This window comes from Antechinus flavipes, chromosome 2 (assembly GCF_016432865.1).
Source record: "Antechinus flavipes isolate AdamAnt ecotype Samford, QLD, Australia chromosome 2, AdamAnt_v2, whole genome shotgun sequence".
Lineage (NCBI taxonomy): Eukaryota > Metazoa > Chordata > Mammalia > Dasyuromorphia > Dasyuridae > Antechinus > Antechinus flavipes.
In genome coordinates, this window is record NC_067399.1 from 227,697,629 (window position 1) to 227,712,628 (window position 15,000).

At 32.8% G+C, this 15,000-nt stretch overlaps 1 protein-coding gene across 10 annotated transcripts in view; it reads right to left on the reverse strand.

The window, feature by feature from the left end:
• Positions 1-15,000, reverse strand: part of NCOA1 (nuclear receptor coactivator 1) — a 202,818-nt gene that overhangs the window by 68,518 nt on the left and 119,300 nt on the right. For all 10 annotated transcript variants that reach the window (XM_051976364.1, XM_051976360.1, XM_051976366.1 and 7 more), the window contains 3 exons: positions 12,777-12,954; positions 4,317-4,496; positions 2,743-2,838 (listed from right to left, as the gene is read on the reverse strand). In XM_051976364.1, the coding sequence (XP_051832324.1) occupies positions 2,743-2,838; positions 4,317-4,496; positions 12,777-12,954 (454 nt within the window). The remainder of the gene's footprint in view (positions 1-2,742; positions 2,839-4,316; positions 4,497-12,776; positions 12,955-15,000) is intronic.

The window sequence follows — 15,000 nt, forward strand, 5'->3', positions numbered from 1 at the left end:
TATGGAAAAAATCATTATTGGGAGTATAAAATATAATTAATTTAGAGGGGGGCGGAGGGAATGCTTTTTAGTAAGGGCCTAGCTGAAATTACTTGAAAAATCTGTAATGGACCCAATCTGAATATCTCAGTGACTCTCTTGAGCACTATTCAGTATAACTTAAGTAGAATCAGAGAAGGATGATCCATGTAATCCAGTACTGGAGTTTAGGAAGGCATGAACTGCCATTAAACAAGAGACATAGGAGGAGAGGACAAATTGAGGAGAGTTTATTAACAAGATTAAAATTTTAAACTTGATTCAACGAGCATTTACTAAGCATATATTATGTGCCAGGAATTGGCCCTCATTAAAAGACAAAAATAGTCCTTCCCTTCAAGAAGTTTATAATTTTTTAATGAGAAATACAAACATAAGGTATTGATAAAAAAAAATAAGCCATTGGCAACTAGGAGGATCACTGTTTTCTACAGATAATGATGAGGGGAGCCCTAAAACTCCCTTTTTCTCTCTCTGACTTTGGTTGGGGGGGTGGGGAGGGAAGGAGGGAATGCTAAGTTCTCCCCTGAGAGATTCTCCCCTGAGAGATCCATCCCAGGGAATCAAGATAAAGTAGTTTCATTCTGTTATCTGGATAGGACTAGTTGAGTCCAGGACCACTCATTCAAATCCAAGATTCTCTATTCTGATTCCAGCTCAAACTGATCCCAGCCACTAGTAAGAGCTGCCCCTGGCTTCTACCCAAGGTTTCAATTATAAAAGGAAGCAGCTGGGCTCAATCCTTTGCAGCAGAGGACCTCAAAGCAGGAATCATGCCATGACCTCCCTTGGCATAGCTACTTGGAAGGGACTCTCTGTACTGAAAGACATTCTCTTTCAGCGTTACCCTCTATTTATCTTTCTCACATATTTCCCTAACAAGATCTCATTCACTTTCTCTGCTAGGATAGGATTTTTCTGCTAAAACTTTATATATCTCTGTCAGGACCTTGCCACCAAGCAATTCAGTCTTTCTCTTCATGCATAGCAAAGGCTGACTTCCTAATGGCAATAATAAATTTCTTTTTGCCAGTCTAGCTTTTCGGGTTAGTAAGTTCCTTTACAAAAGACTCTGCACCGACCAAAGGGGTTCCCACAACTCACTGCCCTGCACCAAATTTCATCAGTAGCACTTGAGGTGAATTTTGAGAGAAACCAGTAGATCTACATAGTGTAGTAAGAATATTCTAAGCACAGAGGATAGTCTATGTAAATACATGAAAATAAAAGGACTTGTTTCTTAAAAAGAATTTGATGATTCCTTTCTCTTTTTTAAGAATAATTTGTATACAGACAATTCTCAGATGAAGAAATTTAAACTATTTATAGACATATGAAAATATGCTCCAAATCATTATTAATCAGAGAAATACAAATTAAGACAACTCTGAGATACCACTACACACCTGTCAGATTGGCTAGAGTAACAGGGAAAGATAATGCGGAATGTTGGAAAACAGGGACACTGATACATTGTTGGTGGAATTGTGAACACATCCAGCCATTCTGGAGAACAATTTGGAACTATGCTCAAAAAGTTATCAAACTGTGCATACCCTTTGATCCAGCAGTGTTTCTACTGGGCTTATACCCCAAAAAGATACTAAAAAAGGGAAAGGGACCTGTATGTGCCAAAATGTTTGTGGCAGCCCTGTTTGTAGTGACTAGAAGCTGGAAAATGAATGGATGCCCATCAATTGGAGAATGGTTGAGTAAATTGTGGTATATGAATGTTATGGAATATTATTGTTCTGTAAGGAATGACCAGCAGGATGAATACAGAGAGGCTTGGAGAGACTTACATGAACTGATGCTAAGTGAAATGACTGAACCAGGAGAACATTATATACCTCAACAATGATACTGTTTGAGGATGTATTCTGATGGAAGTGGATCTCTTCGATAAAGAGACCTAACTCAGTTTCAGTTCATCAATGATGGACAGAAGCAGCTACACCCAAAGAAAGAACACTGGGAAATGAATATAAACTGCTTGCATTTTTGTTTTTCTTCCCATGTTATTTATACCTTCTGAATCCAATTCTCCCTGTGCAACAAGAAAACTGTTCGGTTCTGCACACATATATTGTATCTAGGATATACTGTAACCTATTCAACATGTAAAGGACTGCTTGCCATCTGGGAGAGGAGGTGGAGGGAGGGAGGGGAAAAATAGGAACAGAAGTGAGTGCAAGGGATAATGCTGTAAAAAATTACCCTGGCATGGGTTCTGTCAATAAAAAGTTATTAAAAAAAAAAAAAAGAATAATTTGTATAAAGCACAGTTAATTAATCTTTGAATGCTTGATAGAATTTACTTGTAAATTCATCTGGGTATCTCTAATGAACAATGAAGCAAAAATGTGTAACTGAGATATATGGTAATAGGGTTTTTATGAGGCTAAAAGGAGATGAGATTAATAAAGTACAATATAAATGCCTACTTTTGTTTCCAGCCCTGAGCCTAAATTGCAGAAAATGCGCTGTTAGAGACAGTACCCTCATCTTGGAATTCCTTATATCAATGAAATCACAAGAGTTCTAACCATCTCCCTGTATTATTTAAGAAACACGTGTGCCATGTTATTTAGAATAATATATAACATACAGCTGTTTTAGCTTTGAAAATTTTCTAAGTGGTTTAAATTTCTTAAGAAAATCATAGTAAAGTTCTATATCACATTGTAACCACACACTTTGTACCTGTAGTATCTTGCTTGGTCATAAATGATTCTGAACCCGTAATAGCTGCAGGACGAGGTAAACGCCGTGCAATACAAATCAAACATGACTGGAAATCTATGAAAGAAGAAGAGAGGAGAGAAAAGGAGAGGAGAAAAGAAGGAAGGAAAGGAATTGACATGTGCAATTAAAAACAATCAACATTTTAAGGCAAAAGATTCCTGATAAAATATACTGAAATAATAAAATTTTATCGTTAAAATTATATCAGCAGTTGCAGTTTTAAGTAGAATATCTAGGTTAGGAAATAATAATTATTTCCTTACCATGTAGATTCATGTATCTAGTATTCAATCAAGTTTCTATGCTTATCAGTAACCAATAACAACAAAATCTGTCACAACTCTCTCACTATAGCATTGTAGAGAATTAATAACTATACACAGGAAAAAAAGATTGCCAACTAATTTTTCAAGTAGCATCAAACTGATCTTGCCAGAGGTAATAATGTTTTTAAGATACACAATTTCTTAGAGGAGTCCCAAAGCTCTGCTCCATATAAAATACCAAATTATTCAATTTATAATTTGATATAAAGAGTGGAAAGGATTAAAAAGTACTAAAAACTAAAAAAAAAAAAAGTTTTTTAAAAAGGCTAAAAATCAACCAAAAAATATGGACACACACATAAGTATGTATGTAGCATATAATAGGACAGCTAAATGGCATATAGGTCCAGAAAGATCTAAATTCAAATATGGCTTCAGACACATACATTATGGCCACATATGTGGCCCTGGGAAAGTCATTTAATTCTGTCAAATAAGTTGGAGAAGGAAATGGTAAGCCATTCCACTATTTTTGCCCTTAAATAGAGGTCATGAAAAGTCATACATGACTGAAATAAGTGAATAGCAAAAACATGTAGTGTGTGTACAAAACCTATACACACACATATATAAACAATTAACATATTTTATAATACAATATATGCAACATTTTATATGCACAGATATTCTCATATATGCACGCACGCACACACACACACACACACACACATATATATTTATGTATAAATGTGCATGTATCTATATGCGGATATTTCTGCTGCTTTTAAAAATGTTTCCTCAATTCATCAAACTATGAATTGAGAATCTGGGTATCTTACACAGGGCAGAGTTTTGAGACTCAAAACACATACACAAAGAAAATTTTACTTCCATATTCAAAGTCCACTCCAAAAAACCTGTGCCTGATTCTTTAAGTAAAATTCTCAACTTTCATCTTGTTTAACAAATGAATCTATTAGTAAACATAATTTTGAAAATCCTTCCTTGAAATATTCACTGCAGTACTTTAAATGTACAGAGGATGAAATTAGAAAGGAAAGGAATCAGTACACATTTGAGATTTTTGAGCTATCAGTTTATATGGTGAATAGATGTATTCATACAGATTTTTTTTTTAAAGTTTGAATCCAAACTGAATACAGGCTACAATGAAAAATATCTTCTTAAAGATGCAAATTGAATGCAACTATTTCCTAAAGTCTCAGAAAAACAAAAACAACTACACATGCAAAAAAAAGACCATACCTTCTCCTTCTTCCTGGATTGATTTAGGCTGTGACACAGTGAAACATTGCATTACTTCATACCGCTGGCAAGCTTCTTGATTTTCTGTACCTGGTTCATCTGGAGGGCGAATTAGCATCCGGCAGTTAAAAGTATGGCTATTTCGTCTTGTTGCTTCCTGAGGCCATGGAACTCCATTTACTATAAAAGAAATATAGATTATAATCCTGATCATAGAGGGAGGGGAAGGACCAAAGATAAGAGATCTATCTATACCTTAAACATTGTTAGATTAAATACATAGATTAAAAGAAAAACCAGCAAAAATAGACTGCTATGTACAAATATGTACAAGATAATCAATACTTACTATGTACTAGGCACTTAGATACATGTTCAAAGAATTCTAGAAAGGGGTTTACATTCTAATGAGGGCAAAAGAAAGTATAAAAATATATACAGCATAAACACAAAGTTTATATCCATACATGTACAAAGTAGTCCAATACAAGGTACTTTGTAATAGAAAAGAATTAATGCTTGGAGAAAGTACAAGAAGGGTTTCATGCAGAAGATGCCTGAATTGTACCAAACATAAACTGTACTATATATCTACTTATGTCAATTATTAAAAACATGAAAACTATCATTATCAAGTACCATTGGATGGTGGGTCTGACATCATAAATTACAAATCCATCAGAAATGTACAGTAGTACATTATTGTTTCATGATTCAAAGATGTAATGGTCAAAGAAATTTTGGAGATTGAATTAGAATCCTAGGTCAGCAGCCTCTATGATTTTGGGTGATCACTCACCCAAAAGTGATTTCTCTGAATAAATATCTTGGCCATAAAATGATGCGGTTATAGTAAATGACCAAAGTCTCTAAATCCTATTATCCCAAGTGCAAGACTGTTTTTCCCATTGTCAACTACATTATTCTGATCTTTTCCCTAACATTTCTCCTCTCACTCACCATTCTGGAACTTTGGGAGACAGTGAAGAATAAGGAAAGGAATAATAGGAAATTGGCTCTGCTACTAAATAGTTAAAAGATTTTGGATAAGGGACTATCTTAGATTAACTCAAAACATTACTTTTAAAGTTTACAAGAAGGCATTTAGATTATCTTTAAACTACAGTCTAAATTCCAAATGAATCAGTTTAATTAGAAAACACTTTTTCATATTTGTAAATTTTAACTCTAATAACTGTTGACCCTCTCTTTTTTTGCCTTTCAAAGTAGGAATACAATGTCCATTTCCCTCATTCTTATGTTCATTGTTATTTTGTATTTCAGATGGCAATGTTAAGAAAAGCTTTATTTTTCTGCTAAAATTCTGTTCGCAATATTTTATTTGATTAAAAGTGATTTGTTCTCTCAAATTTCTAAGATAGTTTTCTAAAACAGCCAGCTATTTGCCAAGTTTTCCCATACACAACAATCATACTAATCACCATGAAGTCTCACTGTATGCATCGCAATGCTATTTTCAGGGCTTTAGCACCTTTGACCTTCAGTGTCTGATGATGATGATCATTATCATCATCATCATTACTATTCTCAAAATTCACTAAATTATTTCCCACCCCACATCCCAATTCAGATTACCCTGGTTATTATATAGAAGAAGCAAAGCCATGAGCCTTTCTTTCTCAAGGATTTCAGGACCTAGCTTACTAACTTCCTCTACTCCCCAAATTCTGCCCTTCTAATTTGAATATCTATAATGAAACTATATCAAACCCCCTAACCATCCAAATTTTCAATCTTCTTAAATCTGGTGAACAATTTTTTCATTCCAATTCCTATACATATGGGGATGTTCACATTATTACCCCAAAAATATTCCACTTATCATTAAGTTTATATTTCATTCCTCCTACATCTATTCTCTGTCCTCATCTCAATTTCTTTTTTCACCTCATTTTCAGGTCACCTCAAGACATTGCCACTTTTCTCCCCTTCCAATCACAATCCCATTATTAGTCAATTCAACTTTATATGGTCTTTTGCTATTGAATCCCTCTATCCTACTACAAATCATTCTTTGACAAAGCTCATTCCTAGATTATTTCTTTATCTGCATCCTTTACATTTATTCACGGAGAATTGAATGGAATTGAAAATATAATCATGCGGATTTAGGTATGTATATTATAAATTCAATGTTATCCAATTTCAACTATGTCCTCATTGAAATATTCCTTATATTCTTCCCTAACTGATTTCTTATCATGTTTCCTATGGAAGCTATTTGAAATCTTATTTTCCTCAGTTGAAACTATAATCTTTTTAAGAAAATCAAGATCATTATACCCAAGTTTTTGTTTTCCTCTTATCTTCATTTCAAAGTCAGGAAACTCCAGGATGAAAAAAAAAACTGAATCTAACAATATAATTTAATATATTCTTAGTAACTGATAGTTTTAGAGTTACCTAGCCAACTGGTAAAAAAAAAAAAATCAGTTCACATGGCCCAAATCAAAAATTACAATATATGACTTTGGGCAAGTTACTTACCTTCTCAGTACTCTAGATCAAAACTTTTCAACTGAACATGTGAGTGTGATTTATTGACAGTAAATGTTTAGTTTGTATGCTTATTTTATATATCTGGATACCAGGAGTTGCTTAAAAATTTCTTGGGGTCACAAGTAGAAAGTTTAAGAAGCTCTACTCTAGATGGATGAATGGTGTCAAATTCTGCATAAAAATCTCTACACATTGACTTATAAATACCACATACTGAGATGGAGACAGCAGGGAGGAAAAAAAAGAAATACCACATATTCATGTTATCTGTAATTTGGCCTTTTGTGATTGTGATTTTTTTTTTTTTAAAGTACAAGAGACAGGAATGTGATTTTAGACAAAGGGGAAAAAGTCAACAGGCAAAAAAATGAAGATAAAGAGTAGGTATAACAATAAAACCAATTTGATAAAAAGACTGTAGGGGAAAGGTATGAGTAAAGCAAAAGGATTACAAAAGAAATACAAATCTTTTATCAGATGAAGAAATGTTATGGTTGGGTATTCTAGGTTTCAATTTCAAAAGTTAAGGAGCACACTTACTTCAAATGCCTAATTTCTCTTAACCTATTATGTACATGTCATGTATATTCATTAAAAATCTTTTCCTCCATTAATATTTAATATATATCTGTACATACATACATAAACACACACATATACATATATATTGAGCCATATTTCCCTCTTTTGGAAAACATATTATTCAAATTTACTACATGCTATCATTTTCTTTTTTCTTTTTTTTTAATATTTTATTTTATTTTATAATAACTTTATATTGACAGAATCCATGCCAGGGTAATTTTTTTTACAACATTATCCCTTGTACTCATTTCTGTTCCAATTTTTCCCCTCCCTCCTTCCACCCCATTCCCTAGATGGCAAGCAGTCCTATATATGTTAGATATGTTGTAGTATATCCTAGATACAATATATGTTTCATGCTATCATTTTCCATTGGTAAATTTACCATGCCCTCATGCTTTAAAGGATGCTGGAATTCTTATATAACAGGGTTTCTTAAACATTACAATTTTAGACTAATCTAATCCCTTTCTAATCCTCTGAAACTTTGCAAACTGAAGAATCCTCTTCTATCATCTTGATCATCTTAATAATCCTTTTATTATTCTATTCAGTCTTTAATAAAGGAGCAGCCGAGTAGCACAGTAGATAGAGCACCAGTCTTGGAATCAGGAGAACCTGAGTTCATTTTCAGCCTCAGACACATGACACTTACTACCAGTGTGACTTAAGGAAGCCACTTAATATAACTGCCTCACCAAAAAAAGTCTTTACAATGAAAACTACATATGATATTCTTTGTGAGTCAGTATGTAGCTTAATAGCAAGGCAGGATAATATTCTTGAATTTTTCCTAATATCATTTTTGATAATATTATGAAGTTTAATATACAAAAACGTGCAGAACAATGGATCAAGCTGATTACCAAAAATAAACCTTTTTCTAGGTTATTCCTTAGAGCCCATCATTTTATATGTATTCATACAAATTTTTCTTACTAGTATTACCTACACACATTCAAGGTTCCTGTTTTCTACCTAATCATATTGCTCACCATCCTATTTTCTAGTAGCTAATTTGCCCTTTATTATAGATTTCATCAGCTTAAAACTCATTAATTTGTAATTTGCATCACATTCTCTAAAATAATTCTTACACACAAAAATCATATGGACAATCAACAGTTCCTTGACAATGTGACCATAAGTAACAAAGGATCACTTCACAATTTTACTCTTCTTGCTCCTTTCTAAACATTCAAGTAGTTATTGTCCTTTTGTACTTAGTTAATAATTCCTATTATTTTCAGTGACTTCAATATCTAACTTGCTCTCCCAAATAGTACCTTGAACTTTTAAGATTTCTCTTCTTCAGTGATTGGCATGATTATTTTCTCTCCTGATCTCCAACAGAACTCAAGTGAAGAAAGGAAAAATTAGCAACTAGTCTTAAGATTTGCTAATTAGTATTATTATTGTACTTTAACTTTTTACAATGTAATAATTTACTAATATTATGTCATTTTAACTCCCCAACAACCCTGAGAAATACACACTATTATTATCACTTTTTTACAGATGAGGAAATTGAGGTTGGGAACAATCAAGTGACATGCTTAGTGTCATACAGTAAGTAACTGACAAATATACCATACTGTAGCTTATCTGATATAGTCAGATGTTAGACTGATCCTTAGGCTAGAAATCACAGCTTGTTACTAGGCTCATATCTTAAGCCTTTCCACCTTAGAAGGATTCACTAAAATTGATCTTTGGCAAAGCCACTGAGTATCAGTACTAGGTTGGTAATACCCCATGTGTGACTAGTACAAAAAGAGAATTATCTCTCCTTTAAAAAAAAAAAAAAATCTGTTTTTTTCTCTTACTGTACTATTTCTCTTAAGGGCCCAATTATTCTGGTTCAAAAATTTGAAAATCTTCTAATTGATTTTCTCTTGTCTTCTATAATCCACACAATTGCCAAATTCTGTTTTTCCTACCTCAATTCCATATTCTAAAACTGTTCCCTCCATTCTAGTCTCATTTCTATCATCTATTCTATCTACTCAATAGTTTTTAGCTGGACAGTTAGCATAATTTCTTAACTAGACTCCTTGCCTCTAGTATTCACACACATTTATATATCTTCACCTGTCACTGTTAACTTTACTCTTCAAAATACATAGGTATGATTATGTTACCCACCTATTCTTGTCCTCAACAATGTGAATCCTCACTTTCTTTTCATGTTATCATCTTCCTCAACCAATTTATTGCATCTGGGTCTGAATTAAGGCGATAGCTACATGAGTAGAAGGTGGGTTTAAGATGCAAAAAATTTTTGTAGAAGTAAGAAACAAAAATAATTAGTAGCTAGATATTTTATGTGAGGTGAGAGTGAGGAGTTGAGGATAATGCCAAGACGGCAAAACTGAGAGAGAAAGAATGGTGGTGTCTTTAACAGAAAAAGTTTAAAAGAAGGGGAAGGAATTTAGGAGAAAGACAACAAATTTAGTTTTGGATATGCTGAGAGTTATCTCTGAGTCATCTAGTTTGAAATATTCAATAGACAATAATATGGGACTAATTTTATCATTAAATTTTACTAAGAAAATTAACTCAAACATGCAGTTGGATCTATCATAGCATGCACTAAGAGTTCACTCCTTCCATTGATGCATATTGTAATCTACCCATACTTTATCCTCCTTACACCAATTTTAGAGTATCTTAGAAACTGTAGACTGGCTGGGTTTAAGTTCATTTTGCCATTAAGTATTTAAAAAATTGGATTATGTAAATGAATTGACAGCACAGTAAACAAAATTTTTAGTTTACGTAGAAATCTTATTTAGCTTTTTTTTTTTTTTTTTTACCAAATTTAGCCATTTGAAGAACGTGCTAACTATAAATTTTTTTTTAAATTATTAGCACACTTAAAATAGTCTCTAAAACAGGCCAATTTTTCTCTATAAAGCATACAGCAAATACTTCAAAGTAATAAAATTGTAAATTTTCCAACAACAACCAATAACTCACTTTTCCCACTCAGATTTCCTACTATGTTCTATAATTAAGACATTTCTAATCTAATAGAGTATCTTAGGGAAGTAACAGAAAGTTACAGAACTTTAAAAAATAAACAAACAGCATACAAGAAAAGCACAGTAGGAAGCCCTTAGTCTTTTGTTTTCTAAAATGTTTCAGAATATCCAATAATTAGAGGTTTAATAAAGCATTTTAAAAATAAAATTAACAACTGATTTTATGGGCAACATACAAATGAATCTCAGAATAGCCTATAATTATTGGGATCAAAATTTATGTTTAAGAATATATAGGGAGAGAATAGTCCATGTTAGTAGTAACTGTTAAAAATACCATGTAATTTTGCTGTTCTTTGATCAAGTGGAGCAAAATGGAAAACAGCCAGTAGTGATTTGAATCTCTGTCAACCAGAGCCTTCCTGTTTGTTTTCCTGAATATATGACATACTAAAAACAAAAACTCAAAAATATCAAAAACTCAATATTTGAGTTTGATGCCCCTGATAATAACACAGCATCCCCAGGGGTGGTGAAGGCCTGCTACAGACTCACAGAATACAGCAGAAGGAGAAGATCTATTGCTATGTCCTGGAGGTCAAGTAAGGAAGGATATTACTTTGGGACAGGGAAAGCCAAGGGGCTCCTCAGTGGGAAACGCATTGAAGAACATTAAATGTACCAAGTGCCCAGAAGTATTTCAAAGTATGGAAGAATTTGTGTTCCACATGAGACCCAGCATTTCATCTTTATATGCTCTCAATGTGGGAAGCAGTTCAACCTCAGCAGCAACCTCAATTGTCACATGAACATCCATCAAAGTGTCAAGTCACACTTCTGTGGCATTTCAGTAACACTTTGGTTACTGAATCTAAGAATTCTGGAATCACTGAGTCTATGGAAAGTTTACCAGTGTTCATTTTCTTCACATGCTCCAAATTAATATAGTCTAGAACAGGAATTCTTAACATATGATCCATTAAGTTATTTAAAATATTTTGGTTTTCAATATAATTGGATTTCTTTATAAACCTATTTGTTTTATGTGTTTAAAAATATCATTCTGAGAAGTAGGTTTGTCTTTCTGTCTGCCAGACTGTCAAAAGGGTTTCATGACAGAAAAAAAGTTAAAGCCCACTCTAGAAAGGATAAAGAACTTTTTCTCCTCATGATCATAATACTTGGCTTCATATTCTTCTATTTCCCTTCCTAACCAACAAACATATCACGAATATACTCCCACACTAATATATTGTTGATGGAATTGTGAATACATCCAGCCATCCTGGAGAGCAATTTGGAACTATGCTGAAAAAGTTATAAAACTGTGCATACCCTTTGATGTAGCAGTGCTACTACTGGGCTTATATCCCAAAGAGATCTTAGAGTGAAAGGGACCTGTATGCGCATGAATGTTTGTGGCAGATCTCCTTGTAGTGGACAGAAACTGGAAACTGAGTGGATGCCCATCAATTGGAAAATGGCTGAATAAATTGTGGTATATGAATATTATGGAATATTATTGTTCAATAAGAAATGACCAGCAGGAGGATTTCAGAAAGGCCTGGAAAGACTTACATGAACTGATTGTTATGTGAAATGAGCAGGAACGGGAGATCATTATATACTTCAACAACAGTATTATATGATGATCAATTCTGATGGACGTGGCCCTCTTCAACAATGAGATGAACTAAATCAGTTTCCATAGAGTAGTAATGAATTGAACCAGCGACACCCAGCAAAAGAACTCTGGGAGATGACTATGAACCATTACACAGAATTCCTAATCCCTATATTTTTTGTGCACCTGAATTTTTTATTTTCTTCACAGGCTAATAGTACACTATTTCAAAGTCTGATTCTTTTTGTACAGCAAAATAATTGTTAGGAAATGTATGCTTACATTATATTTAATTTATACTTTAACATACTTAACATGTATTGGTCAACCTGCATCGGGGGAGAGGATGGGGAGGAAGGAAGGGAAAAATTGGAACAAAGGTTTGGCAATTGTCAATGCTGTAAAATTACCCATGCATATAACTTATAAATAAAAAGCTATAATAAAAATAAAATAAAATGTCGCTTGTGTGAAACATTAAAAAAGAAAAAAAAAATACTCCCAAAATGGGAATGATGAAAAGATCCTATGAAAAGGATCTGATATTGAAAATGAAAGGGCAAGATCACAAAGCCTCATTTCAATATTTGACCAACATAAACAGATTGCGATAGTCATTATCAGATTTAAGAATGATTCTTAGGTTCACCTGGGGTTAAATCTTAATTTTAAAAGATCAATTGTACTTCAAGAGAATAGAAGAAAACAGTGTTAAAAACAAAAACAAAAAACACCTTGTCCTTTTACCTAGTGATTTTGGTAGCAGATTCTTGACAAATTCTGCATGATCTCCCACATGTAATATGCTGTAGACACTGGTATTCATCAGTTCTTCCTGATTGTAACCCAAGTAGCTAGTCACATTTTCTGACACAAAAACAATTCTTCCTTCACGATTCACGACAAAGAAAAATCCATCCAAGGCCTGCAAAGCCCAAAAAGGTTTGAGAAGTTAGGAGGAGAAACAAGAGGAAAAAAAGAAAATCACACATAATGAATCACATACATTTCAATATACAAGAAATCAGAAATCCAATATGTCAGTATTGTACATAGTTTAAAAAAATTAGTAGGCATAAGATAGTTTAGATATTCTATATGGAAGGAAAAGTCTATAATAAATGGAACTGTGCAATGAAACTTCAAGTAAAAATTCACAACTTTTTCTAGGAATAAATTTTATGTAGTCAAATCTGGAGCAAATCATTAAAATTAAATTGCTGCAGAGGACCTCATAACCCCAAAGAATCTCATACATTATTATGAAAAACCAAGTCTCATTTTTTATTCCAAAGAATGCTTATGAGAAGATTCCACGTGATCTATTAAATACTATTCTTTTATCAGGATTTTTTTAAACAACCACACCAACAGTTAAATTTCACATGATAAGTATATAGTAGATGCTCAAGAAGTAGCTAACTAGAACATGGGATTTACTGGGTTATTGATAAGGGAAGAGGGCTGGAAAAAAAAGATATCTTTTCAAATAAAATTAAAAAGTAAGCTTCATATATGACATGCCATGAAGTAATAAAATTAACTTTTAAAATATTTCTGACTTTTCAGCAATATGAAGTAGCTTCTCCTATTTCTCTAAATAAGTCATTTTTTACTTAAATCAATTTATATTTTTGAGGGGCTTTTTTTTAACATATCTATTTTCAGTGATTCCAAAGACTATATTAACTAACTAAGATACATTACTTTTAAAACTTAGCCCTGAAGATCTCAGAAGTTCTTTAACACTCTCTAGTGTATGTAGTTTGCATCCTCAAGCACATAAATATAAAGGCAGTTATCAGGTGCCATTCACAGAGTTCAGCCTTGGAAATAAAAATATAAAGGTGCTATATTCCCTAGCTTCAATGATATATAAAGTTGAGAAAATTTAGTCAAGAGTCAGTCTGTAAATAAACAGTGTACATACATATGAAATAAAATTATACTGAACCAAAGACTCCATGAATGATATTCTTAATATTGAGATATGCCAATGTTCTGAAACATAGTGTTTATTGTTTTTACCTCTTGGCATAAACAATGCTGCCTTCTTCACAAACTATTTGTCATGCCAGAGCAATCTAACACTATAAAAGGCCAGGTCTCTATTTCAAGAAAGAGATCTTAAATGATTCCAAAGGCTGGTTTGGTAGTCAAAGAACAATTCACACATCAAAATATAAAAGAATGAAAGTATGTAACAATGGATTTTTTCTTTCCTTTCTTACCTGTCACTTTTGTGACATCTGATTTTCCCTACCCCCAAACTGTGATTTCAGTGGTCCATTTAAGATGCCATCTAGGGCCCTCAACAATACTGTTTACATTATAATAATCTGTACTGGTTTATACATACTAAGTGTTTTGAAGAAAATCCATGTATATATGTTTAGTACTCTTGCAATTAGGGAGTAATCTCCAACTCACTTGTTTAGATATGGGAAAGAGACAATGAAAACATTGACCAGAAATAAGTGGAGGCTTTGTGGGTAGACTAATTACACCTTCTTTTTTCTTTTTTTTTTGTTAACATTCCCCATTCAAATACTTGGTTATAGTACACTAAACTGAATATGCTAAATAAACAAAATGTAGTAGAAGATATTTTTGTATAATTTGCTAACAATTAATTATGTTTTTCAGTTTGGGGGTTTGGTTATGGATTGTTTAGCAACATATTGATAGTTATTAAGAGCCTATGTATTAATGTCAGGATCATACTTAGAAGTGGGGAACCTGGAAGGACTGTGACATGAGAATCTAGAATGCCTCACAAAAAGGTTTTATTGACATCATAGTCAAAATTTCTATGAATTTGGATTAGAAAATTTGAGGAATAGCAAGAATGAGAGTGAAGACACATCTAGCATACCTTAATAAGAGTGCTTCCATTTTATATGTGGTTGGTGTAATTAGTTACAACATAAAGATATAGCTTAAAAAATAATCTTTAAAAATAGGAATTATT